General features: G+C 50.2%; 1 protein-coding gene across 2 annotated transcripts in view; it reads left to right on the forward strand.

Moving 5' to 3' along the window:
- Positions 1 to 26,502, forward strand: part of COL22A1 (collagen type XXII alpha 1 chain) — a 249,235-nt gene that overhangs the window by 182,777 nt on the left and 39,956 nt on the right. For both annotated transcript variants that reach the window (XM_047727479.1, XM_047727480.1), the window contains exons 41-48: positions 2,358 to 2,393; positions 3,717 to 3,770; positions 5,206 to 5,250; positions 9,408 to 9,455; positions 15,004 to 15,117; positions 15,464 to 15,517; positions 23,691 to 23,744; positions 25,412 to 25,465. In XM_047727479.1, the coding sequence (XP_047583435.1) occupies positions 2,358 to 2,393; positions 3,717 to 3,770; positions 5,206 to 5,250; positions 9,408 to 9,455; positions 15,004 to 15,117; positions 15,464 to 15,517; positions 23,691 to 23,744; positions 25,412 to 25,465 (459 nt within the window). The remainder of the gene's footprint in view (positions 1 to 2,357; positions 2,394 to 3,716; positions 3,771 to 5,205; positions 5,251 to 9,407; positions 9,456 to 15,003; positions 15,118 to 15,463; positions 15,518 to 23,690; positions 23,745 to 25,411; positions 25,466 to 26,502) is intronic.

Here is a 26,502-nt window from a genome sequence, read left to right on the forward strand (position 1 = left end):
TCTGTGCGTTGGGGTGAAATTGCTCTTGAGCAAACACATGAGAGAACATAATCCTGGAAAAGAGGGTGTGGCTGGTGCTGACGTGTTTAGACTTCAGATTTAGAAATGCCATTGTACAATCTCTCCTCCTCAACACTTTGATATTTCTTTTTTTTTTTTTTTAAGATTATGTGTTTATTTGTTTGAGAGAGAGCAGACAGCACGAATGGGGAAGTAGGAGGAGGGGCAGAGGGAGGGGGAGGGGCAGACTCCCCACTGAGCAGGGAGCCCGATACAGGCGCTCCATCCCAGGGCCCTGAGATCATGACCTGAGCCCAAGATAGACGCTTCACTGACTGAGACTCCCAGGCACCCCAACACTTTGATATTTGTTAAACGTGTACTGACAGAATAGTAGTGGGGATGCGCCCGCCGCTGTGCTGCCTGGCTCTCTCCTTAGAACATCTTTTTGACTTCCGATCACTCAACACAAGGTGGCCGTCTAGCTTTGTACTCCATTTGAGGAGACGGAAGCTCAGAGAGACCAAGCGACTCCCTCAAGGTCCAGCAGCTAACACTTGATAAGGCTGAGATGTGAAACAAATGCCTTTTTGACAACAGAATCCATCTTTCATATGTGGATTTTATATTAGATGATGTAAGGCAGACTCTGGACCTCGATTGAATGACCGAGTTAAGTGCTTGAGGTCATGATCATGGCGTGATCATGGCGTTTCATCTGGAACCAAGGGTGCCTTTGAAGTGACCTTGCAGCATTCCCCTTGCCAGTCATCAGTTGTCCTTAGGTCCTTTGCTTGAGGCATGAGTGTGGTCTCAACGGGGAGCGGCTTTGAAAGGAGCAAACCTCAGGTGTGTATATACTGTTGACTTTCACCTGGATGGAGACCCTGAGAAGTAATGCTGGGTCAAATAGACCCCAGTTGGAAGTGGGTCTCTAGTCTTCCCTGACTAGTCTTCCCTGACTAGTTGCCTGACTTTCCTGCTTGCCCTCAGGGCTCTGGAGATTTCCCCTCCCTTCTTCAAATGCTCAGCTCTGCTCTTAAAATGTGGCTTCCTCAGTTTTATCAGTCCGTCCTGAGATGTATCTAGTGGGTGGGCTTTGCGGTGACCTGGCTTGTTATACTGCCAGAGACTGGTACATTTGTGTGAGCTCTTTCTTCCTCTTGGGAACGTCTGGGGCAGTTCTCCTGGGCTCTGCTGCAGGGAGACGCAGGGTACGCTCCACTGAGCAGGAGGTGGGCTAACTCCACTGTCGAGTGACTCCTGGGGTGGCTGGGGCAGGTCCCGGTCTCCTCTGACCTCACTCTGGTCATCAGTGAAAATGAAGGGTGCTGATACCTGATTCCCAAGTTCTCATGCTCTAAAATGTTAATTCCGATGGAGTGCCATTTCCGGTGCTCTATGGTGTCCTGGCTGCCACGGGGTACTGGGCTGGGTGCTGAAGACAGTGCTGAGCAAAGGGCTTAGTGCCCACCTGACCACACACGTGTAGTTGTTCAGTGGGACAGGACAGACGGCTGAGAAGGGATGACAGTCTTAGGCACTGTGTCCTGGGTGGGGTGCATGGAGGGGTTAGGGGACCATTTCTAATGAATATCCTGGGAGGAGCCAGGGAAGGCTTTCAAAGCTGGGGACATCTCAGCTCAGAACCAAAGTGTGACAAGAATGTGTCCAGGTAGAAGGGGAGAATCATCCATGCAGAAGTAGAGCACAGGGCAGACTCGGGGCAAGGGAGCATTCCACTCACAGCAGGACCCGAAACCATACACTCACTCATGATTTAGTCCATGGCCACATCTTAGATGCAATATCTAGAAGCCAGATTCTAAGCTGAGAGCTTAGAGGGCAGACCCGTGTGTGTGTGTGTGTGTGTGTGTGTGTGTGTGTGTGTGTGTGTAACAGAGAGAGAGAGAGAGAGACCCCCTTTTAGGAGTTGGGGGTCATAATTGTGGTATCAGCCAAAGCAGGCCATGCCGGGGGGAGTCTGGCCTTGAGTGTGTCCCCAGCCTGTCCCAAGCAGGAGGGAGGCACCACCTGAAGATTCTGGATTCTGGGCTACGGGGTCCCACCCTGCACCAGAGCTACGAACTAGAGAGGAGCTCCGGCATCAGGAACCAAGCGGGTGCCAGGATAGGGCAGCACCTGTTTGGGGACAGATGGAGAAAGCTCCGGGGAGACCTGCATGGGCAGATCTCCTGGGTGGGTTGAGCAGGTGTGACTGGCTGGAAGGTTGGGGGAGTCAGCTGCCCCTCCAAGGACAGTTAAAGACCTACCTTACAAATGAACACGGCAGCATGTTTAAAGAAACTTTTCATTCTGACTCGACTTATTTAACGCTTTGTTTGTTTGTTTCTCAGGGCCCTTCTGGACCACCAGGAGACAAAGGGCCCCCGGTACAGTATGAGTAAAATGAAGAGTTGGACTTAATGGGGAAGTTCTGTTCTAATGAAAGCAGTTTTAAAGCAGAAGGGCCAAACTCACGAGGTTTCTGCAAATCCCTAGCATGAAACAGTGCAGACTCTCTAGGATATAAATCATCCATCTCTGGAATGATAGTAGGAAGGGCCTGGGTGGTCATCTAATCCAGCGTGCCCATGCTATATTTGGGCAGACCGAGATGGGCTTCCCTTTTGGGCATCTCCATGTTACAGGACAGTGTGGTTTGATGACTCTAATTACCAGCAGAACTGATTTTGAATCCTGGCCTCACTAGCCCCAGCCTTTGTCCTGATCAAGGGAGGGATCTCTCTGAATCTGGAAAGCAAGCCTAGTTAGACCCCTGGGCCATCGTGATGGTCCGGAGGGCTCAGTGTTGGGAAGCAAGGGAGGGCTCAGGAGCCACGGTTCTTAGGAGAAGCCACCGATGAGGACAAGCACAATGTACGCGTTCGGCAGTGAACGTGGATCTCTATGCGTGGATCAGCTGCGGGCTAGCACCTGTGACGACATACCTTATCTGTAAAATTCTGAGCCCTCTAGTAATTTCCGAACTAAGAAAATGGGTTTGTATACCCATTTTTGTAGAGTAGGAGGCCCAGAAGAATTCATGGAGAGGCATCAGACTTCAGAGCGAGTTACTGTAGCATAGCAGTAGGGTGCAGGACACGGGGGATGGGGCTCCTCTGGAGGGTCGTGGTGGAGGGGACATCTGGGAGGTCTCAGAGTGGCCGGGTTAGCACTGTCCCAGCTCCTGCCATCACAAAGCGCTGATTCCCACCAGCACATCGACTTCAGGAAGATTCCCACAAGAAGCAGGATCCACAATGAAAAAGACATGCATGAGAATTCCTGATATTGTTCAGAAAGTTTCAACAGAACAGGAGTGATATTCTAATGAAAAAATCATAGCTGTCCTCTGAGCACCGGGCACTGTGCTGAGCCCGCCACCGGACGTACAGGGGTGAACTACAGTGAGCTCACTGCCGGATCCAACCCTTCTGCTCCAGGAAGGAGCCCCCACAGGGGGCCTGGGCAGGAGGGCTCAGAGTCAAGGTGTTCCAGAACATTCTTTGTGTGTGTGTGTAACGCCCACCTCCACAAGCGTGGGCGAAATGAGTAAGCGCTGAGCGGAGAATCTGGGCACACACATTATTATATCAGATTCCTCATAGTAACAGGCCATTTGTACAATGAGAACCAACTAGTGCCAAGAAAGGAGGGGGGGATCTAATTTTGCTTAAACTGATGGCAAGTGTCTTTCGTTCTCTTTCCCTCAGGGATCCCGAGGCTTACCTGGATTTCCCGGCCCCCAGGGACCCGCCGGCCAGGATGTGAGTACAGAACAGCAGTATCTGCTCAGCTGAGGTTCTTCTAGACTCCCTGGAAGCCCTCCTCCCCCACCTCCCAGCTGCCCTTGACCAGGAAACCCCCAGAGGAGCAGTTCTCCTCCACTCATCCCTGCCCCTTCCCCATTTGTAGACTTTTACTCTTGTCTTGCCTGGGAGCTACGATTTTGTACAGTCTAGTTTCCCTCCTCATGCTTTTGTGCTACGCTTTCAGACCTTGTTAGCTCCCAAGCGTCCCAGACAACACCTCCCACTTGTTTGGTTGATTTCCTTACATCCTTAGCGGGTCATTCCTGCTCATAGCCGGTGACGTGGACTTGCTGTCCACAGACTTGCTCCTGACCCTTCCCTGCAAGGGCTTTCTCCCTTCACGGGAATCTCAGACTGACCTGATGCTCCCTGAGGATTGCGTCCCTTCCCACAAGGTGACAGTGACAGTCATCTCTTACCTCCTGCCAGGCTTCTGCTTCTGCTTAGATAGAGCTGAGCTCCACGAAGATAGCACCATGTGGCTTAGACATCTCGAGGTCCATGATGCCTGGCTGCATGCCAGGTTCGTGGGTGTTGCTCACTGTATATTCTGCCCCAGTGGATGGATGGCAGCGATGACTTTCTATGAGGCACAGCTGTCTGACAACATGTAGCAGTAGTTCTTCTTAGACATGCATATCTCCATCTGTAGCTTCAGCTCACTAGAGGCAGGGACGATACATCACCCTCCCCTTCCCTTCCTTGGTTCTCCTGCGGAGGAGAAAGTTACCCTCTGGGGCCCGTCCGCCTCTTCTCATTTCCCTGCTCCACTCTCAATGCCACAGTCTTTTTTTTTTTTTTTAATTTTATTTATTTATTTGACAGTGAGAGAGATCACAAGTAGGCAGAGAGGCAGGCAGAGAGAGAGGAGGAAGCAGGCTCCCCGCTGAGCAGAGAGCCCCGATGTGGGACTCGATCCCAGGACCCTGAGATCATGACCTGAGCCCAAGGCAGAGGCTTAACCCACTGAGCCACCCAGGCACCCCTCCATGCGACATTCTTATAACCAGCCCTCCTTCCAGAGCTCGTCCTTCCACCTGTATTTGGAGAAGGATGGTGGAAATTTAAGATAGGGGTGTATGTGTGTATGCGCACAGGTATACACTCTGTGAGCTGCCTCATTTTCAGTTTTGCATTTTGGGTCAGAATTTCAGGAGGGAAGGCTTATTCTAAATATTTGCCACAGTAGAATATTTTCCGGGAAGACTTGAGTATCCAGCTGAGACCGGAAAGCAGGCTTTTTTATCAGTACCAGTCTTCACGGTTGGGTAAATTTTTTCCCACCCAGTTACGCATGGCAGACACAGAAGTTGGGGGTTGGCGTGGGCAGAGTGGCTGGTGATGATGTGCTTATTAGCACAGTTAACCTCTCCTGTTTCTCTTCTCTTAGGGTGTACCAGGAAATCCAGGAGAAAGAGGGCCTCCTGGCAAGCCAGTATGTCATCTCACGGTTCTAGATGAATAGTAACTCTCAGTCAGGGCTCCTGTGAGAATAAAACACAATCAGATGGTCCAAGAGGCTGAAAGAGGGACTTCTTACAGAGCCGCGGGCAGGGGCTGACCTGAGATGTTGGGGAGCCCCAAGATAAGCCACAATGGGAGGCCAACAGGACCATAACCTGTTTCCAGTGCCAAGTGAGAGGGTGGGGTAGTGCTCCAGGAAGGGCTGGGGTTGTGGGTGTGGTGTGTGGCTGGGGTTGTGGCCATTGCCTGAGAGCTGGGCCGGAGGCACGGAGCAGGGTCTCCCCAACTCCAGTTTCCTGATGGGGCCTCTCCTCGCCCACCTCAGCCAGGGCCTGCGGGCAGTGAGCCCCACGGCACGCTTCTAGGGCGAGGCCTCCCCGACATGGAACAGGACAGGGAAGAGTAGGAGCAGGGCTGGAAGTGAGCAAACGGACCCCAGCGTGCACCCCAGACTCCTAACTGGCCCGTTTCCTGCCCCAGTCCAGGGATGTCCAGGGATGTCTGCCCTGCCCAGTTACCCCCTTCCCACAGTGGCAGAAACTCTTTCCTCTCTTGGGGGAACAGTGGAAGCCGGGGGTGCTGGGGAGGGGCTGGTGCTGAGCGCTCACTCCTTGGTGGTCTAGCCTGAGTCTCCTCCGGGCTCCCGCAGGAACATGTTGAGCCCCCCTGATTGACTTCCTGTTGCCAGAGACGCCCAGGTCTTGACGAAGTGACCAGGCCACGGTGGGAGGGACGGGGCTCTAGGGAAAGAATGGTGAGGATGCGCCGTCTGGCCGGGCAGCAGTGCAGACCCGGGAGAAGCTGGTCTGCACTGAAGGACGTTTGTCTGGGAGGGAAGAGCTGGTGGCATCAGGACTGGGCACTCTGAGGCCTCGGTGGGATCAATTGTAAGTCGGTCTCTGAGGCCAAGATGCTCACCTGGCAGAAGCTTCACCTCTGCACCTGACGGTCAGAGTCTCCCCTGCAGGCCCGGCCTGCTGCCCGACCCAGACAAGTGTCTGAGGCAGAGACCCCCGGGCGCCAACAAGGGTCGCACCCTCCTCTGGTTGCTGGGCACAGCAGAGACCTGGATGGGGACCCTGGTCTGTTTGGAAGGGTCCTGGAGGACCTACCTGTGGGACGAGTGGAAGGTCACATGACAGGTTAGGGACAGCTCACTGACCTCCTCCTCCCCAGGAAGCCAGCTCTGCAGCAGGCAGACAGGGAGGCCCACGGAAGCCATATCCTTAGCCCCGTGCAGGACCCTGGTGCAGTAGGGGGAGAGCGAGGTTCAGACCAGAGGCTAAGCAGGGGTTCAAATGACCTCGGCCATGTCTAGACCTTGACAGCTCTCTGCAAAGAGAAGTCAGCACAGTTCACTGACAATGTGGACAATGGTGAGTGTCCCACAGCGGGTCACCTGCAGAATCTGGAAGGAGAGAGGGAGGAAGAGGGAAAGCGGGAAAAGGAGGGCTGAAGGAGAATAAATAGGTATGTTTCCGATCACCATTAAATTCACGGAACGCACTGCCCACAAATGGTCCCAAGTACAGCCCGGTAGGTATCAGGGTGTCTCTGCTCGTGCAGGTCAGAGGAGTCATTTTTCAGGGGACCCAAGATACCCACAGGCTCAGTGATTCACTGGGAGTACTCACTGGGAGGACCATCAGAACTCAGTATTCAGGAACTCTGTTCCACGCATGGTAACAGCTGATTCCAGAGGGAGGACACAGGTGGCAGCTGGCCCAGGAAGATACCTAGGCAAAGCCCCTGGGAGACCAGGCCCAGAGCTTCCACCCCCTTCCCCAGGGGACTTGTAGGGACAGTTCACTCCCCAGCCATTTCTGGGATGGAATGCCTGAGAGAGGGAGTAGGTGCTGGGGGGTGGTAGGGGGAACATGACGTGTTGCAAGTGATGGACACTCACCCAAGCCTCATCAGGCAGGGTGTCCGAGGGCTTAGGGGTGACCCGTCAGGAGCTGGCAGGGCCAGACCTCCTCTGCAGTGAGTGGGTTTGGATGCCCCCCGCCAGCTGACTTCAGCCTGTCCCCCACAGTCCCTGCTGCTTGGGGTAGAGAGCGGGACCTGGAGGGTTTCCCCAGTGCTGCTCCCACAGAATTCCCGTGCTGGAATCCCTGTTAAGAATTGGGCCCCTAGAGTCTGGGGGCTGGAGAAAGGCAGACTCGACTGATCCCAAAGGGGCTGCTGGATCTGTGAACAGCACGGCACTGTCCCACCTTGAGTCAAGAGTCTGTCGCCTCCCTATGAGTCAGCCCCCGCCTTTCCAGCGAGGGTCCCTGGCAGCTGGCGGAGCGGTACCTGGGAGGGTGGGCGGGAGGGGCCCCGGGAGGGCATGGACTGGCTCATACAGCCTCCGCACTTGCCACCCTTTGTTCTTCCAGCCGCCATCCATCATGCCTGAACTGATCGGCCCCATGTGAGCTGCTCCCCAGGGCCCAGCATGGCAGGCGGCTAAGCAGTGGGTGTCCCTCCTTCCGCCGCAGGCACTGCCGGCCACAGACCCCTTCTGTGTATCCTGTGCCTTCTCATGCCACCTACTCTGTGATGTTTAGGGAAGTGGGTCACAATGACACATTCATGAAACTCTTCCCCGAGGCCACATTGTGGCTGAAGGTCCCCTCCCGGTTCTCTCTGCCTCCGTGAGTGCTCCCGGCCATGTGGTCTAGTGGGGCTGCTCTGGGCTCCACAGGAGGCTCCCAGAACAGCACAGAGACATCCCAGCTAATACAGCGCCAGCAGCTCGAACGCGGCCCGTTTTGAGGAATACAGATCCTCCACGGTTATTAACTTCCCAAGGAAGAACAGGCTTCGGGATAAAACCTCCTTCTGCTTTTAAATTAAAGTTTCAATAAACAATATTGCAGAGGTTGGCCTTCCTCCAGGGGGTCTCGCTCAGAGCCGGTGGGGGGTCTGGGCTTCGGCTGGAGCAGGTGTAACGCAGAGTGAGCTCCGCCCACGGGGCTAACACCCGTAGACACCGCCAGATCGAATCTGCCAGCCCCAATCTTGGGGGTCCACTTGTGTCCTAACCCAGAGGGCCGATGAGAGGCCCCGTGCACAGAAGCTGCAGGAAAATGCACACGTGTGATCACTGTAGAGGTTTTCCTGACATGATGCCAAGGTTGCATGGCTTTGCTTAGCCGTAAGGTGTGGCAGAAGCCCTGGGGGGTTTGGAAGCCAGGAAAATTGTGTTAGTTTCAGCATCCCCAAGATGCTAGAGTCAATCCATAATTCATAAGCCGAAATGCAAACTTAATCAGAAGAAATCAGCCCCTGCACGTTCACTTGTGGCCACAGGCTTCCTATATTCTAGAGGAAAATCTAACACTTCCTCTGGAGAATGGATTCTCTGGCACTCTTTCCTTGCTGCGAAATTTAGAAGTTTGCAAAATACCCTGTCAATCTACTCCAGTTCTACCCGAGAATTCCCTCTTCCCTACAGCGTCTGCCTGTTAATTATGCCTTTCCTTCCGGCTATGTGTTCTTATACCCCTGTGTCAACCCAGCCTGCATTCCACCTTGGGCTCCAGGCTGGCTATAATCCCAACACAGCACCCTCCAACTCAATGGGTTTGAATGTGAATTTGGTGACCTGTGGACTTCTACATACCTTTAGAGGCTCTGTGATTACTCCTGATTTCTGAAGTCTCTTTCCCAGAGTTAGACACCTACAACCTGTATGACGGGTGAGGTTTAGAATGCAATTCAACTTGGAAGAGCTGAAATAGTGGCTTCAAATTCATACTAGATTGTGAATGACTGATAGCAACAGCTGTTACCCATCTGGGGAATCCAGGACAGTTTTTCCCTTGGCCTTCCACAGTACCCGCAAGACCTATCAGGTTTTGATGGGGGGTAGGGAGAAAAGACCACCAGGTAAAAGGGCCAACAGGAGGAGACTGGGGACCGGGAGGGCTGATGTCAGTTAGTCATGGGTAGAACTGGCAGCCTCTATGGTGGCCGCCTTTGAAGTGACTTCTTCTCGTGCCTCCCTGGCTTGGGACATGGACAGAGCTGTTTGCATCCACCCTACACTTTGAAGGCCTTATGCTGTCTGAGCAAGGATGGGGGAGGTACTGTGTGCATGCCTGTGGGTACGTCTGTATTTACGTGTTTTTGCTTTGGCAGGGTCCCTCCTCACTACTGTCGCCCGGGGACATAAATCTCTTGGTTAAGGTAAAAGCATGAAGTCCGTGTGCATGCATTTGGAAATGGTGTGTGTGGGGGGGTATTTCAATAAGTTACGGCGCGTTTGGTTTGAACAACCGTGTGTTAATATCCATGACGATATTAACGGCAGTATTTGTCCAGAACTCTCCATGCCCTGCGATGTGCCAAATCCTCTGTCTCATCCAGCAGACTGGCCACAAGTGTCAGTTTAGCTTTAAGTTAATTAAAATTAAATACAAGTAAATACAAAATTCACGTCCTTGGTCCCACTAGCTGGAGTCCAAGTACATCATGGCCAGATGTAGCTAGAGCCTATCTTAGTGGACAAGGCAGATATAGAACATTTCCATCCTCCTAGAAAGTTCTCTGTGTAGGGCTGTGCTAAATGCTTGGTGTGCATCTCTTACCTGATTTCCATACTCTCCGAGGTTGGTACTCTCTGCGCTGTTGCTTTGCAGGTAAGGACCGTGAGGCACTGGGGATCAGTGGCTTTCTGGGAATGCAGTCCAGTGTTCACTGATTTCAGAGACTGACCCTTAACCCCACACAAGGCTGTCCTATGTTCTAAAAAGCAGTCATAGGCAGAGTCAAACAGCTTGGGTATACATCCTCCTGGTGAAAGGATAAGGGCACAGGACAGGGAAGTGAAGGTCACAGCCGGGCCCTTTGGCCAGGAAGGAGAGCAGATCTGGGTGCAGACTTCGCTGGTTTTCAGAACCTGTTCACCTTGTCCATGGACACTAAAGGCCCTGAGAAGCTGGGTGTCCCTCTGCCAAGATTGGGCGAGGACTGTGAGGTGCCTGGGTCCCCCGCCCATGGGCCTCAGGCCTGAAATGAGGGAAGGCTGGAAAGGCTGTGAGCAAGACAGACGGGTAAGGTCTGTGTTTCAGAAGGAACCGTCTTGCCGCAGTGAGTAGGGAGGGACGCTTTTGCCGGCTCTGCATCAAGTCTTTGTCTTAATTTAGGGTGAAGCTTGGCATTTGTGTGATCAGCTCCTTCCTCATTTCCTGTGTTCCGAACGAGCACTTGGGTTATGTCAAAGCCACAGAGCTCGTGCCTGGGAGGGAGGGAGTGAAACAAAAAGGAAAAGAAAACCTTTTCAGAGGAGCCCCAGACTTTTCATCTCTGTACACAATGAAATGCCTTGGCGGAAAGCTATATATTTTAGTTTTTTTTTTTAAAGTAGTAATAGAAAGTCTTTCCTGATTTTAATTGACAAGAGAAGACTTTTTTCATAGTCAAGGGCATGACCAAAAATCATTACCTATCGATTAAATTCCTTGTTCATTGGAGGCTTTTATTAGTCTCAGTCATTTCTCATAATTCCACTGCCCTAGAAAGAGCTGGGAAGCTGTCCTTCCCCAGCAAAGAATTCTACCTCAAGATGTCCCAGTCTTTCTGCCAATGATAACGGGAGTGTGGAGACTCCTGCTTCATGGCTGCCGCATTGAGGTAGACCTTTAGTCCCATCCATGCTCCTTTCCTGCTGCGGGATGCAACTGTGTTCATCGGAGTAACTAGGAGCCCCAGAGGGGACGGGGCACCTGCATTCAGGGTGGTGCCCAAGCCTTGCTGGTCCTGTGGATCAGTGCTTTGCTTGGGTCAAGTGGGTTTCCCAGGTCAGCAGAGTCTACTGATATGGCTCCAAGATGTCTAGGCAACCTCTGCCATTCTGATGTAGGGTGAAACCTGCTGGTCTGGCCCAGGTGGCTGGTGGCAGGTCCCTCCCTTCCTGAGAAGGCATCTTTTTTTACAGAATATTTATCTCTGTTCCAAGGAATTTTACAGCATCACATACTTCATTCTGATAGTTGGAAAACTGCCTGGGTAGAAAGTTCATCTCCTGAGTCCTTGCTAAATGAACTTCTACTGTTGGCTCTGTGCCCAGCGAGGTCATCCTCAGGATGTCTCCATCACTTGGCTCCCTTGGATAAATATTATTTCATCTGATCTTCCCCAGACAGCCCAGTAGGTGGGCACTGCGAGGTCTGCATTTCACAGGGAGGATGTTGAACACAGCTGAGCAAGGCACGTGGTCAAGGTAACAGAGCTCGATAGTGGCAGAGCCAAGACCCAGACCCAGTGTGTGCAACTGCAGACCCTTGTGCTGGACCCCTCTGTCACCTGACTTCATCTTGCGTGGGCCAGACCTGGCTGCCAGCTCCCTGATGAAGTGTGGGTGGGTGGTGATTTCCTTGCCTGTTGCTGAGAGGTTTGAGAGGTAGGCTGCGTGGCCCTTTGGAGGAAGACTGTAGTGAGGATTCAGGTATCCGGCAAGAGGTTTAATAAGATGACCCCACGGGTTATCTCTGCTCCTGGAAAGCAAGAGCTGCTCTCTCTGCGTAGCAAAGACTGTGGCATCCCTCCCTTCGGTAGGCGCTGGGTGGTGTGCTCACTTGGTATGCTGCACCGTGCTGAGTGCCGGCCGAGCGAGCTAGTTTTGATGAAAAATCTCAGGCAAAAGAAGGGGGACAGAGATCAGGGAGAATCAACATTCACAGATTCCAAGGAGTCCTGCAACATACCAGGTGCTCTGCCTGTGTATTTCATTTAGATTTTGCAACACTCCCCTAAGGAAGGAAAAGGACCCTATGATAAGGAGATGGACCCAAAGGGATTGCGGGACTTGCCTGAGCAGCAACCTTAAGTCGGGGAGTCAGCAGCCAGTATCGATGATTAAGGGCACCCAATCGGCAGGTAGAGCAAGGCAGCAGATTCGGGGAGGGAAACCTTACAGAAATCGTACTGGCAGATGAGCAGCTAAATTCACCCTGCGGTCCCCATGTGCCCAGGCATGGCGGCCGGCATTTTTCATTCATTATCTCATTTCTTTCTCACCAGACCTTGAGGTTCTCCATTCACAGATTAGGGGGCTGTGGCTCAGAAGGATGAAACCATGATCCTGGGCAAGGGCAGGGGCTTTGATGAGGTCTGGGTGCAAACAGAACCCTGTCTAATCTCAAGGCATGTGGCGGTAGTCCTGGGTCAGGAGGAACAGGGGACCCCAGGAGCATGAGGGCCAGAGTGAGCATGGGTGGGACTGTAGGTTGGGGGCTGGTCTCCCTGTGCTCCTTGGACTCTGGGACTGGGTCAGAGCTATAATCTGGCACCCTCACTGAAGGTCTGGGCATTGCTACGGCTCATCTTTAAGGAACGGTCTTTTTGGTTTGATTTATTTATGTATTTGAGATAGAGTGAGAGAGTGCACAAGCAGAGGGTGGGTTAGGGGCACAGGGAGAGGAAGGAACAGGCTCCCCCTTGAGCAGAGAGCCCGAGGTCGGCCTCGATCCCAGGATCATGACTTGCGCCAAAGGCAGACGCTTAGCTGACTGAGCCACCCAGGGGCCGCATTCAAGGAACAGTCCTACACAGAATCTGTGACTAAGACGGACCCAGGCTGAGTGTTAGCCCTCCAGGAATTGGGAAGAAATAGGCAGTGTGATTCTTTATTATGCTGATATAACCCCTTTACAGTGTGGATCCCTCCATAGAAAATAGTTTCAAGATCACCACTGTGCCCTCCGATTCTAGGAAAAGGTCATCGGGTGGGGTTCCTGCCTCCAGGCTAGCCCCATTCCACGCATCATCCATGCACTGTGGCAGGGTTCCATGGATGCACCTTGTTTTAAGAACAAGAGAAGGTCTAGGAATCGGGGATTTCCTCCCGGCTCTGCTGCTCCTCCAAACAAACACAGCACCCCAAACCATTGTCCTTTGGTTGACCTCTTTCACCCTCGCTTTATATACCCCAACATGTGGCACTCCCCAGCCTCCAAAAAATATTCACCCAGCTTCTCAAACCACCCATTAAAAGAAGATGGTGCCGGACACTGAAGGGTCAGGGGCTCAGTGGGGCATTTGGTTGGCCCATTGGGTCAGGGAGCTCATTCACGTATCGAACCCCTGCTCGGTGGGAAGCCCTTTGCTCTGATTGGATGAAGCAGCTCTAGCCCCATCTTCTGAGCGCTCACACCTTTGTGCTTGGTGGGGAAGGGATGGAGCCATACACGGACGACTTCAGCAATGAGGCAAGTGCAGACGCTCCTGCGGTTGTGGCAGACGGAATCTGTTGCAGCCCCCAGTCTCATGAAGCAATCAGGAAGGCTTCCTGGTGTCAGAGACTTTTGGTGGTTGAGTAGGAGTAAAGCAGGTCAAAGGAAGGTGAGCCCCTCAGAGTCCACTTTGGGATGGAAAAACCCTTCTGTCCTGAGTTAGGGACCAAGGTGATGGCTAAGTCGCCCGCAGCATCACCTCCTGTAGGAAGGACTCAGCTGCCGCCAGCCTGGGCGGATGCCTCCAGCAGAGCATTCCAGAAGCTGTGGGGAATGCATTTGTTCTGTGCAATCGACACCATCGAAGCGCAAACTCTTCAAGCTAAGTACTCCTCGCGGTCTCAGAGCAGAAAGGCACGGAGCCTCAGAGTGCACACTTCGCAAGTGGTTTCTCACTGAGAGACAGTCACTAAGTGCAGGCGCCAAGTGAGAATCCTAGCTAAGGGCACTGGGGCTGGTCTGAGATCTAAGTGCCTTCTCCGCATTACTGCATCTAACCTGTATCCCAGGGAGAGGGGAGAGAGGGCTGCAGAGAAGCGGCACCCCAGGGCCCTGGGATGAGACACGGCCAGTGGTGTGGCCAAGCCAGTGAGTTTTGCTGGGTCCACACTGGGCTCCAGACTGTAAGGTCTTAGGATGACACAGACAAATGAGGAAACCTGTTCCCTGGGCTGAGAGAACCGTAAAATCACACCAGGGACAGCCCTCCCCTTCCTCAAGTGAGTAGAGCAAGTCTCACTTCCTGGCAGCATTCCTTAAACACCTACTTCGGACGAAGAATAATGCCAGGCGTGTGTGGTCAGATCAGGTGTGTGTGTGACAGCCGGAACATCCCGAGGCCACGTGCCTGTTCCTGCCTTTGTTCTACTTTGTTCACCAACCACTTAGGCAAACCCAGGAGACAGAGAAGTCAGCTTCCAGCGTTCGTCTCCAGCTGTAGGAACAGGACATGTTGTTTGTAACAGTCCTAAACGTTTGCTTTAAGTCTGTACTGTGAACGCTTTTATTTTATTTATTTATTTTTAAGATTTTATTTACTTATTTATTTTTATTTCACAGAGAGAGAGAGAGAGAGACCCCAAGCAGGCAGACAGCCAAGCAGAGGGTGGGGGAGAAGCAGGCTCCCCACCAAGCAGAGAGCCTGACTCGGGACTCGATCCCAGGGCCCTGAGATCATGACCTGAGCTGAAGGCAGAGGCTCAACCCAATGAGCCACCCAGGTGCCCCCGGTTAATGCTTTTAAATGCTCACAAATAGTGGTGCACTTTTGACCTCACTGTTGCGAGCAATACTTCAAGCAGTCTGGGCTGGCTAGAGGTAGGGAGCCATGAGGTAAACGATCCAGATGTGTCAGCACTAAAATCTGAGTTCAGATGGAGAGAGAGAAAAATGCCAAGTCTGATTCGAACACTCCAGATAACGGCCTGGTGCACCTGTCTGCTTCTACATGACCTTCCCTTTCTCCTTACAAGGGATGGTTACTTATTCTGTCTCTTTCTCAGGACGTGTGCAGCGGCTGCCCTCCTGGCCCCCCGGGCCTCCCTGGTCTGCCCGGTTTTAAAGGGGACAAAGGTCTCCCAGGAAAGCCAGGGAGAGAAGGCACAGAAGGGAAAAAGGTAAGGAGAAAAGGGGACAGCTTGTCTTATCACCGCGATGAGATACGTCATCTTCGAGATCCCCGTGCTGCCTCTCGGTAGAAATGGGAGGAGGCAGAGGCCTGGGGACCTCTGGGGGACTGGGCACCACACTAATCGTGAGCTGTGCCTGTGAACACACAGTCACACTCAGCAGCACCACATGCCCGCATCCTTTGCTCAGATGTGCTGGAGGGAGGAGGAGGGGATAGGGACATTTCAATGAGAAATGAGCAAATAGGGGTGCGAGGGCCGTGGCTTGCCGAGGACTCTGGCTATGAGCTCTGGACACTCATTCTTGCTTGTTTTTCTTCTGTTCCTGCTCCAGGGAGACGCTGGGCCCAGGGGCCTCCCAGGGCCTCCAGGAGTAGCCGGACCGCAGGTCAGTGAGCCCTCATTCACCCCGTGTGCCTCCATTCTGCTCATCTCACTGGTTGATCTACGTCAGAGGAAGAGTGGTGCCCGTTGTGGAGGAAGGATGCTTTGAAAATCATGATACCCGCATTCAGGGGCTAACCATGACCTTGAATGTCTCTGTGACCTTGTGAACGGTCACCTGTTGAGGCTCAGTTGTTCATCTACAAATGCCTTGGTGGCTGAACAATGAAGTGGGCTAAGGGTCCGGACTAGGTGGCAATAACTGGTTAAGGGGGGAGCTTTGGGGTCAGGTGGCTCTGGATTGGAATCCCAGCCCTGAGTGGCTTCGGAGCTGTGTGGCTTGAGGCAAAATCTTTGACCTCTCTGGGCCTCGATCTCACCACCCATGAAGGATAAGAATAAAAGTGAGAGTCGCAAATTTGTTGGAGTTGAACAACATAATACATGAAAGGAGCTAGTTGTTCAATAAACAACGTTCCTAGGAACGGGCTGTGCCAGGGTGGGCGAGCATTACTGTTGCTCACAGGAGAAACGAAGCTCCCATCTACCTTGGGCGGGGGCAGCTCTGTGTTTTCATCAGGCCAGGAAGACCCGCCTGGGAAGAAGGAGCTGTGGTCACAGCCTCAGAACAGGAGGGGTGGCTCTGGCTGCCGAAACAGGTGTCTGGGCTATGGTGGTTGGGCTCCTGGTGGTGATGGTAGGTACTTCTAGGCAGAAGGGACTGTGTGAGTGCTGACACGGAGGCAGGAGGGGAGGAGAGCTGACCCCCCACCCTCCCTTCCCTTCCCTCCACATTAGCACCCCAGGTGCTGTCCCTGATGGCCTTGGGGCCTCTGTGCTGCTGTTAGCTAGGAAGGCTGCCCTGCCCCAACATTCAGGGGCAGGTGTGTCACTGTGTCCCTCCCTGTGGCCTTAACAACTGCACGGGAGATCCCCCCACCAGGTCTGGCACATGGCAGGCCCTCGGGCAACCTTAGCCTCCACTGCTCTGTCAGCCCTTGAGGTCCCAGCCAGCAGCAGGGCCGGGACTGGGGTGAGGATCCGGACATAACATGTAAGGGGAGTCCAACACTTCAGTAACCAAGATAAATAAGACTTTAATGTTGTATTTTAAGAAGTTTAAATTAGTGCAGTTGAGCCCCCAGGAACAAAAAGTCACAATTTTAAATAAAGATGGGACCTAGCCCTGTACTTGAACCGCTCACCTTCCTCAGTACCCCCAATCCCAGCACCATCAGAGCCCCATTTACTTATAGTTTTATGTTTTGTTCCTCTTAGATCATTTGGCATTAATTTTTGTTTTTTAAATACGGCATTGAACTATTATTTATTTTGGATATTGATGTTTCCAGAATCCTTTATGTGTTTATGCGCAGATAAGTACTCACTTGACTTACCCTAGGGTCAGCCCTGGAAAATGGGGTTGGAGCTCTTACTAGTGTATTAGGAAGCAAACAGAAATTCTGTGGCGTAACAGCAGAGCACTCACTGGAGCCATTGGGTATCAGGATGGGAAATATCCAGACATCCCAGCCTGCCTGGCCGGCTGAGACATCTAGTGTTTGTGGCCCATAGACTCTGTGAAGTCTTACAGGGTGTTGACATACCCAGGGCTCCTATTTCAGGAACTGTAGATGTCAGGTCTCAGTGCAGATGGAACAAGAGATTTTCCCCATCGGTGTTGGGTTAAGAGACACCCGTAAAGCTTAGTATTGCCTGCGCTGTTTACCGTGCTTTGCCCTCCCTTTCTGGGGTCATCAGCTGGGGTAAGCGGATTCTGTGGGCAGCCAGTTTCGGGGGATCCTTAAGCAACCTTTGCTGTCAATTTGTGGGGGCTGGGCTTTGCCTCTGCTGAGGAATGGCTTTTATTCAGAGAAACAAAAGCAAATCAATTAAACAGATAAGGAGTTCCCTCCACTAAGTAGGGATTGTTTTCTTTATCAGCCCAATCCCACTTGAAGTGCTGGTGTCTTGAGACAATGGCTCTGCCTTTGTTCCTTTATAATTTGCTTCCAGGGAGGGTTTGTTCTTTTGCATATTCAGAGAGAGCCAAAGAAAGCTTCCATCCAGAAAACAGCAAGGAAATTAGTGCAGTAGCTGATAGGGTTCTAGCTGTCTCCATTTGGGAGTCTACAGGTGACCTTGAGAAGTTGGCAGGACTTGGGGTCCACCTTACATCATGAGCCCCTAGGCAGTTACAGCGGGCTGTTTACCCATTGTTCTAAGGGCCAAGGGCCAGGTTACGGGCTTTCCAGTATCACCTGTTGTAATGGTCAGCATGATTCTAGGAGCTACGGGTATTATCCCACTTTACAGACAAGGAAGCTAAGGCTTAGCAAGGTTAAAAGCCAATACTGCCAAACTCTTGGGTGATACACCAGAGGGGACCCCTGCTGGCCCAACTGTAGTATGCTGTAGATGCTGTAGTATGCTGTAGTGTGCCACCCCAGTTAGTATGCGGTCAAAACTCCTAGTAATAGGAGAACCAGCATCAGCACCACGGACAGCTGGGGGGGGGGGGCTTCCCAGGACCACCACCTCTTGTTGGGGACTGAGTCACGGAGGAGTTAAAAGTCTGAGCACTCACAGGCTTGCCTTCAAATCCAAGCCCCTTACTATGTTCTTTATTCATCCCACACCACTCGCCAGAAAACAGACGGGAGGACTGTTTCATTTTCTGTTGAGCCTTGCTTATCAAACAAGATCTCAGCTAGACCTGCGGACTTGAAGATGAATTTGTACACTGAAAATGCTACCAGTGGCCAAGCACTTATGGTTATTGTTCTCTCACTTTCCTAGCTAGAGGCTGCAGTGCTCACTGGTCCCCTGCATCTCCAAGGGCCTTTGTTGGCTTGTTTGGTTGTGATTGTGATCCTGCATCTGGGAGATCAGCTTTCCCAAAATGGATCTTGCAGATTTGCAGCTGCTCTGACTGGTGGCTGGGTCTGGGGAGGTTAATGCCACGATCGATTACAGCTTCACTGTAGAGCTTTCAAACTGCCTGAAACACTGACTTTCAGGGATGGGGTGTGGAGGTAGTGGCTGCTGTTATGATTATGATCCATGCGGAGGAGGAAGGAGGAACGAGATGATAATCAGAGTGAAGACCCTGGGAACATGCTTTTCTGCAGAGTCCATTGTAAAACCCTCTCCCAGTAGGAAATGCTGACTATTCTCTCCTCCACGAACAGCATTTGGGTTTCTTCCCCTTCATGTGCCCACCAGTCAGATAATGGGAACTGTAAGGACTGCAGTCACTAGATGACCGAAGCCCCCACTTGGAGTTTCTGGACAATTCTGGGGGCGATGGATAAGACCTCCTTTGCTACTATTAGAACTCCAGAAGAGACTCTCGAATCCGTTCCTGCCCAGAAGGTACCCCAGTGCCATATGGTTTATGCTCTCTTCAAGAGTATAGGTCTCTTTCACCCAGAGCTGCCTCAATCCTGAAGGATTCTCACCAAGCACCCCTTTCAAAGTTCCCTTCTGAGTCCTGTAGAGGTAGGTCAGATATGGGCCATGCCTTCCAGGGCCTGATGTTGTGTTGGAGAAGAAAGACCTTCAAGCTGGTGTTTTGTATAAAAGTCAGACTGGGGCTAGGGGTGATTGTGATGGGTGGGCACAGGCTGGGCTATGGAGGTCAGTGAGTGTTTCCCCATCTGGCTCTGCCGCTTAGTAGCCGAGTGCATTTCACTTACTAATTATAGGACTTGGGCCATTTATTTGACTTCTCTGAACCTTGGGTCCCTCACCTGTAAAAGAAGAGCCATATGGTCTATCTCACAAAGGATGTGAGGATTGAACAAGGAAACATTTACGAAGCGCCAGGCGTGGAACCAGCTGGGTACATCTACCTGCAAGTGTTCCTCATAATTGTTTCTCTGAATGAAGAGCATTTGCAGCAAATGGTTGGGAGAAGAGTAAATGGCTTTAAGGAAAATAATGCCATGGGGCAAGGGGTCACCTGTGAAAGTCACCTGGAAGTGGTAGGATTTTAGTTGCATTGGAAAGTGAGGCAAGGATTTGTCAGCCATCCTTGGGGAATAGCTTTCCAGGCAGTGAAATAGCACACAAAAATTCAGGGACAGGACTTAACTCTGCCAGCAGCAGAGACTTGTTAACTGCAGTTTAGGCCCTGCCCTCCACAGTTTGTACCTTTCTGGTGGATTCACAGAAACCAGCATCCTTCGAGCAGCCCCCGGTAGGAACACAACCTCTAAGTAATTGTTACATTGTGCGCTTTGCACATGATGGTATTGAGAAAACACAATTAAACACTGAAGAAAATCTTCTCCCGACCCAGGAGAACCTCTCCAGGAAGGTGGAAGAGAAGGAAGACAGCCCCTGTTACTGAGTCAGCATTAAGCCAGAGTGTGACGTGCATCACAGGCCGTCCGCTGAGAGACTGCAGGCTGAAATCTTACTGTCTTCTGTAGCCAGGCAGCTACACCCGCTGCAAACAAGTCCTCAAGATAAACAGGAACTGGTCCTGCAGTCAGAGGACTTGACAGCACCATTGTCAGGCGTGCTCATCCCAAGTGGACCTGGGAGTTAGGGGATCACCTGTGTTAGTTCATTAGCTTTATAAAAAGGAAAATGAACTCACATCTTTATGACAGGAAATAGTTCTGCAATTTGGAGCAAAGAGCCTGCTTTTCCCTTGGGCTCCCTTTCTCCCCAGAGACAGGAGATGGGGGTCGCTCTCTTCCTTGATGATTGATTACATTTCAAAGGGATGGATGCCAGGTCCTTGAGAGAGATTTTTCTGAGTCCTGGATCTGGCAGGACTTAGTTAGCTTTTAGAAAGATTTGCATACATTTCGAAGAAGCAGAGAACCAATGGTGACAAGTTTTCTAAAGTAAATGCTCTAAGAAAAAAGGTTTGGGGAGAGATTCTCTTCCCTTCTTTTCATGGGAAAGAGATTTAAGCCCTGACAAGCATTCTGAATGGACATCATTTAGGAGAATGGAGCTAGTAAAGTGATGAACTAGTACTCTCCCCCAAATATAAACTCTGGGCGGGCAGGGATGTTGTTGTTTCATTGCTTAGAAAGCTTCCTGGAGCAGCTCATTAGACTTCCAGGCTATAAAGGCTATGCTCTTGACATTATGAAACCAGTGGGACAAGGCATTATGACTAGGAAAACAGCCAGAAACATAACTTGGGCAGGAAGAGACAGTTTGAATACATATATATCTGGATTAGACTCCAAATCTTGCTTTTTTATTAGCTGTGTGACCTGGGGTGAGTGACTTCACCTCTCTGGTCTTCAGGTTTTTTTAACTCTACACTCTGGTCAGAACCTCCACCTCATAGAGGAGTCTTACGGGCTAAATTAAATAACACAGGCATGTTAAATATTTTTTGTGTCAGGTCAGTATATAAACAAAAGAATACATGGATTGGGATCTCATGTGGAAAGGCCTGGCAATGTGCCTAGAGGAGCAGAGGCTTGGTAAATGTCAGCCCTCGCTTCGGGAAGGAAGTGAGTCAGGGTTGGGGGCGGCTGTGTTTGCTTTGATCCTTCACTGCCACAGAGAAGGAGACAGGACAACTGTGGAGATCCTTGAGCTCCTGACATTTTCACTGCTAGGAGTTGAAGGTGGAAGCCACCCTAAGCCCAGACTGGGGACTGGGATTTGAAAAGAAGCCATTTACTTTTAAGGCAATTGTCCTAAATGTCAGAGAAGCAGTGTGCTGCTACTCTATGTCACTTCTTTTCATTGAGATTATAATACGGCCTGCAGGCAGTGTGCTGGCTTTATAGATCGAAAAGCAGTAGAACTAATTACATGTAAAAATGTTGGAACAAATGCTCTTCCCCTCTGAACCTTTTTCTCTCCTCTGCACACTGGCCTTTGGCATTTCACAGGCATTAGTTCACCTGAGGCCCCCAGCACAGCTCATGGAGGCGGCCAGGGAAGGTTACAGGTGATCACAGTGCCCAGTTAACTGCTGACATGGCACAGCAGTGTGGATGGGGAGAGGGCTGGACCCCATGTTTCAGGGGCTGAATTGTGGGGCTCTGCCTCTGGATTAACTCTCATACACTGAACTGCCCCTGGCGTCCTTCATTTACTGGATGAATAAACCCAGAGCAAAGAGGGGACATGATCTGCTCAAGGATGCAGAAACAAGAGGTGACAGGCCTGGAGCGAGAGCCAAGATTGACTTACTGTGAAAGACTTATTTGACTGCATAATGCATTCTTTTAAAGGAACTGACATGTTTTGTGTTTAATAACATTTTGCTGAAGTACATTTGTTGCCTCAGTAAATGCAGAGCTAAAATAGGTGACAGTTTAGAGAGATTGGAACATTTGAATGTTACTTTCAAGGTTAGTCTGTGAAAAATATTTTTGATAGGTTTCCTATCATGAGTGTCTTAACCACAATAACGACAGCAGTGATGATGGTGATGTGGCGGTGATCATGGTGATCATGTTGACAGAGGTGATGGTGGTGATAGTGGTGATGGTGATGATGGTGATGATGATGGTGATCGCAGTGATAGAGATGATGGTGATGATGGTGACGATGATGACGATCATGGTGATAGAGATGATGGAGATGATGGTGATGATGATGATAGAGATGATGGCAATGATGGTGATGATGATGGTGATCATGGTGATGGAGATGATGGTGATGATGATAGAGATGATGGTGATGATGGTGATGTTGATGGCGATCATGGTGATAGAGATGATGGTGATGATGATGTTGATGATGATGGTGATGATGATGATGATCATGGTGATCATGGTGATGATGGTGATGATGATGGTGACAATGATGATGATGACTGGTGATGATGGTGATGATCATGGTGGTCATGGTGAGAGAGATGATGGTGATGATGATGGTGATGATGATGGAGATGATGGTGATGATGATGATAGAGATGATGGTGATGATAGAGATGATGGAGATGATGGTGATGATGATGATAGAGATGAAGGTGATGATGATGGTGATGATGATGGCGATCATGGTGATAGAGATGATGGTAATGATGATGGTGATGATGATGGTGATGATGATGGTGATGACTGGTGATGATGACTGGTGATGGTGATGATCATGGTGATCATGGTGAGAGAGATGATGGTGAGGATGATGATGAAGGTGATGATAATAGTGATGATAGTGATAGTGACAGATGATGATGGTAATGACTAAAATGATGAGAAGGGTGATAACTAACAATGAACTCATTACTGGCTTATGCACTTTGTAGATTTTAGGTTATTTTAATGCTCGTAACAATCTCATGACAAAGGTTCTATTTTTATTATTCTCATTTTAAAAGAAGGAGATAGACGTGAAGCAGGTTGCCCAATGACAGGGTTAGCGATGACAAAGCCAGGGTTCAAATACAAAATAATTTACAAAAATAATTATAACTAATGTTTATTGAGCTCTTGCTATGTTCTGTGCTTTGTGTTGTGTCTGATTTTAATTCTTCCAACACTTCACAGGGTAAGCAATCATGATTTTCTCTACTTTATAGATAAACAAGAAATCTTACAACTCACAGTTTAAGTGACCCACTCAAGGTCACACAGCTAGAAAGGGAGGGAGCAAGGAGCACACATACATACAGATGGAGTGAGTCTTCTTCCTCAGCCTTCTGGGCAGTGCTGTCCCGTCCACTGTCTTAGTTTCTCCTTCTTCCCACCTCACACCAGACACTGTGATGATTTGGCTCCTTCCCCTCCCACACCTAAATATCCCCATTTCCTCCTGACTGCCCCTCCTCTCTTTGTCCTGGGCCTTTCAGCCCAGCCTCTACTGCAGTCAGGGATCCCTTCTGAAACGGAGAGCAGTCAAACTTCCCAGTGCCTGCAGCTCAATCCAGCTTCAAGGAGAAAACATGCAGGGCTCTCAGTGAGGGAGGCATTGTCTGCCTCCCCAGTTCCATTTTCCACTGACCCCCACCAGCACCCCGTGACCCAGTTAAGCCATTCCATCAGCAGTTCCTCAATCAGACTCCTTTGTTTCTCTCTGTGGATGCCATGCCTGGCCTGTGGCTCAGACTGGATGAGAGTTTGATGAAGGAAGAGTAAATGGATGAAGAAATGAGTCCATAGCTAGATGAATGCATACAGACTTTTTTCTTTTGCAATATAGTTCTACCAACATTTCTAATAAGTTTATTTCTTTTTTCTCCCAAGGGAAGTAAAGGGGAGCGTGGTGCATATGGTGAAACTGGACAGAAAGGTGACCAGGTAAGAACTTACTTTGTAAAGAACCTGAAGAGAGATCACTGTTTCTCCTAGATGAATTTCATTCTGCCATTTCTGACCTCACCTCTTGGATCTCCTTTGTTTGAAGTAGGAATTTTTTTAAACCACATTTTCATGGTTTCCATATTGATTCCTGTGGTTCATTGTCACATTCCCCTTCCCCAGTTATCTGAGCAGCCTGCCTTTTCTGATTTCCTTTTGTTTTGTTTTGTTGGAATCTTACCCTTAGAAGTCTAGTTCTCTGAAATGGTTATCATCCATTACACAATGCCCCCTTCTTTCCACCCACCCTCCTATCACTCTTCAAATACCTGTCACATAACTCATGGTACTACTTGAAATGTTACACAGATGTCCCTTCTGTGCTCAGTGCCCAGCCAGCCCTGTTGGACCACTTCTCCAAATGCATTGCAAGGTAGTGCCCATGACAACATACTCCTCTTTCTGTGGATTCGAAACCAGTATCCCTGTCATCTTTTATACAGCATTACCACCTGATTCTTCAGTCCAGTTCCCTAGCCTCCAGCAGCCTTTCTGCCAGTTAAAGTGGCTCCTGCTTGGCTGCTGGCACTCTTCCCTTTCCTCCCTCCCACCTGCCCTCCACCCATCACTCCTCTCTGCATCTTCCCATTGGTCCTCCTTGCAACCAGCTGCATGGCAGGCGCGGCACCAGGCTCTGAGCTGTAGAGGGAGTAATGGGCAAATCCCTGACCTCATGGAGGTTTCTGTTCCATGACGGTGAAGCAAGCACTCCTGAGGGGATGTGTTCAGAGCTATGTTCAAGGTCTGAACAACATGCTCAGCTAAAATTCCATCTGTGTTTGGAAAAACAAAATGTATTTGGATTATTCTTGCAACAGCAAATTTTCAAGACCAATACACTCGATCCTGGCTGTTATAGCTTGCGTTTCCCAGTAGCAGGAGATAGAAGTGAAGGGCAGGGAGATCTGCCACAGTTGTGTGTCTGCTTTTGTAAAACACTGTCGTTCGAAAACAAAATGGTGTATGCGGTACTCTAGCTTGTTTAGCTCCTGCCATAACACACATAGACTCTGCTCTGCATGGAGGCGTGAATCTCTTTCTTAAAGTAATGCAACTCCACTACAGCAGAGATGTCATGATTCGGTAACCCCAGAGTTTCCATTGTGACTGTATGTTGTGTGTGCATATGCTTTTATTTGCGCTCACATTTTTATTACAGGATGTTTCCAGTCTACACAAAAATTAGAAAGCATAATAAAAAGACCCCTCACCTCCATATCTATCACCCAGCCATAGAATCCTGTAGCCACTATGGCCACATCTGTTTTCATCTGTGCCCTCAGCGACTTCCCCACACCGTCTTCCTTCACTTTATGTAGAAGCAAATCCACGCTCAGGAGAGATTCGTTTTTGTAAATACTGTTGGATACTTTCTCAAGCTATGGAAACACCAGTAATATATACACATACACACACACATATATACATAGACATATACATATACACATACATATATAGAAAGTTTTTTTTGTTGCCAGTGCCTTTATCTAAAATCTATTACTGGAGTTAGAAGTCAGATTCTGGATTGTTGTCTGAAATTTACTAGCCACCAAAGCGAAAAGCTTCTTATAGGTCACTTTGAAGAATTGCTTCTTGTATTTTCCTAGGGTCATCCTGGAGTTCCCGGTTTCATGGGGCCCCCTGGGAGCCCTGGGCCACGGGTAAGTAATGATTTGAATCCCCTCCTCTCTTGGTTTTGATGCTGGAACAGGTTCCCATGCTCATTGGACCTGCCTTGTTAAGGACTGGGCTGACACCTGAAAGGTGTCCAGGGCTGAACAGAAGGTGTAGGTCCCAGAGGGACAATGGGTCAAGGATGGGGACTCGACCCCATGGGACCCAATGGAGTCAAGGATGGAGTGACTTGAATAGGTGGCGTTCCTGGGCAGTGCATTAAAATGCTGTTGGGACCAGGGGGAGCTTAGCAGACGTGGGCAGGCTTAATATATTATTAATTTCTATCTATCGCAGGTGATGAGAAACCTGAGAAAAGTGTAAGGTTAGGACCATAAGTGAGAAATGGAGAAGCAGGTTCCTGTCTTGCATAGGATCCTGTCCCATGGCAAGAGGCTCTGGGCATCACAGAGTGTCTTTATAAACACAGACTTTCCTGGATTTATTATTTAAATAACAATAACAATAATAATAACAACAAAGTTATTATTATTCATTATTACCATCTTCAGCTACTCATTCATCCTCACTGTGAGGCATTGTCATCAGTATAACCACAGATTCGGTGAATTATCTTCCCATTTGTCCCCATTGGGCCCCTGAGCAAATGGTCTTCCTTGCTCTGGTAGTGACTGACGCTGACTGATGCTCTTCTAACAAATTCATCTCCCTTTGGTCCAAACTGCCCACAGATTAGTCTTGAAGTTGTTGCTTACGTATCCACCTAGGGTAGCCATGGTAACGGGCAGCGCAAATGAGCAGCCTCGCCTAGCCCAGGACCAGCTGCCTGCAACTTCCCATGGGTTCTCCAGGAGCCCTGGTGCCCCCAGACTTTGCAGAATGAGGGATCATTGGTAATGGCTAATGGACAACTAAACAGGAACCCACTTCAAACAGGGACCAACCTGACATAATCAGTAGAGAAGCAGAGGCTGGGTTAAGATCATGAAGTTCAAATGCATACCATTAATCTTGCTTTGTCTTCTTTTGAACAATGCTAAATGACTTCTAAGTGTAAGTATGT

This window comes from Lutra lutra, chromosome 4 (assembly GCF_902655055.1).
Source record: "Lutra lutra chromosome 4, mLutLut1.2, whole genome shotgun sequence".
NCBI classification, from domain to species: domain Eukaryota; kingdom Metazoa; phylum Chordata; class Mammalia; order Carnivora; family Mustelidae; genus Lutra; species Lutra lutra.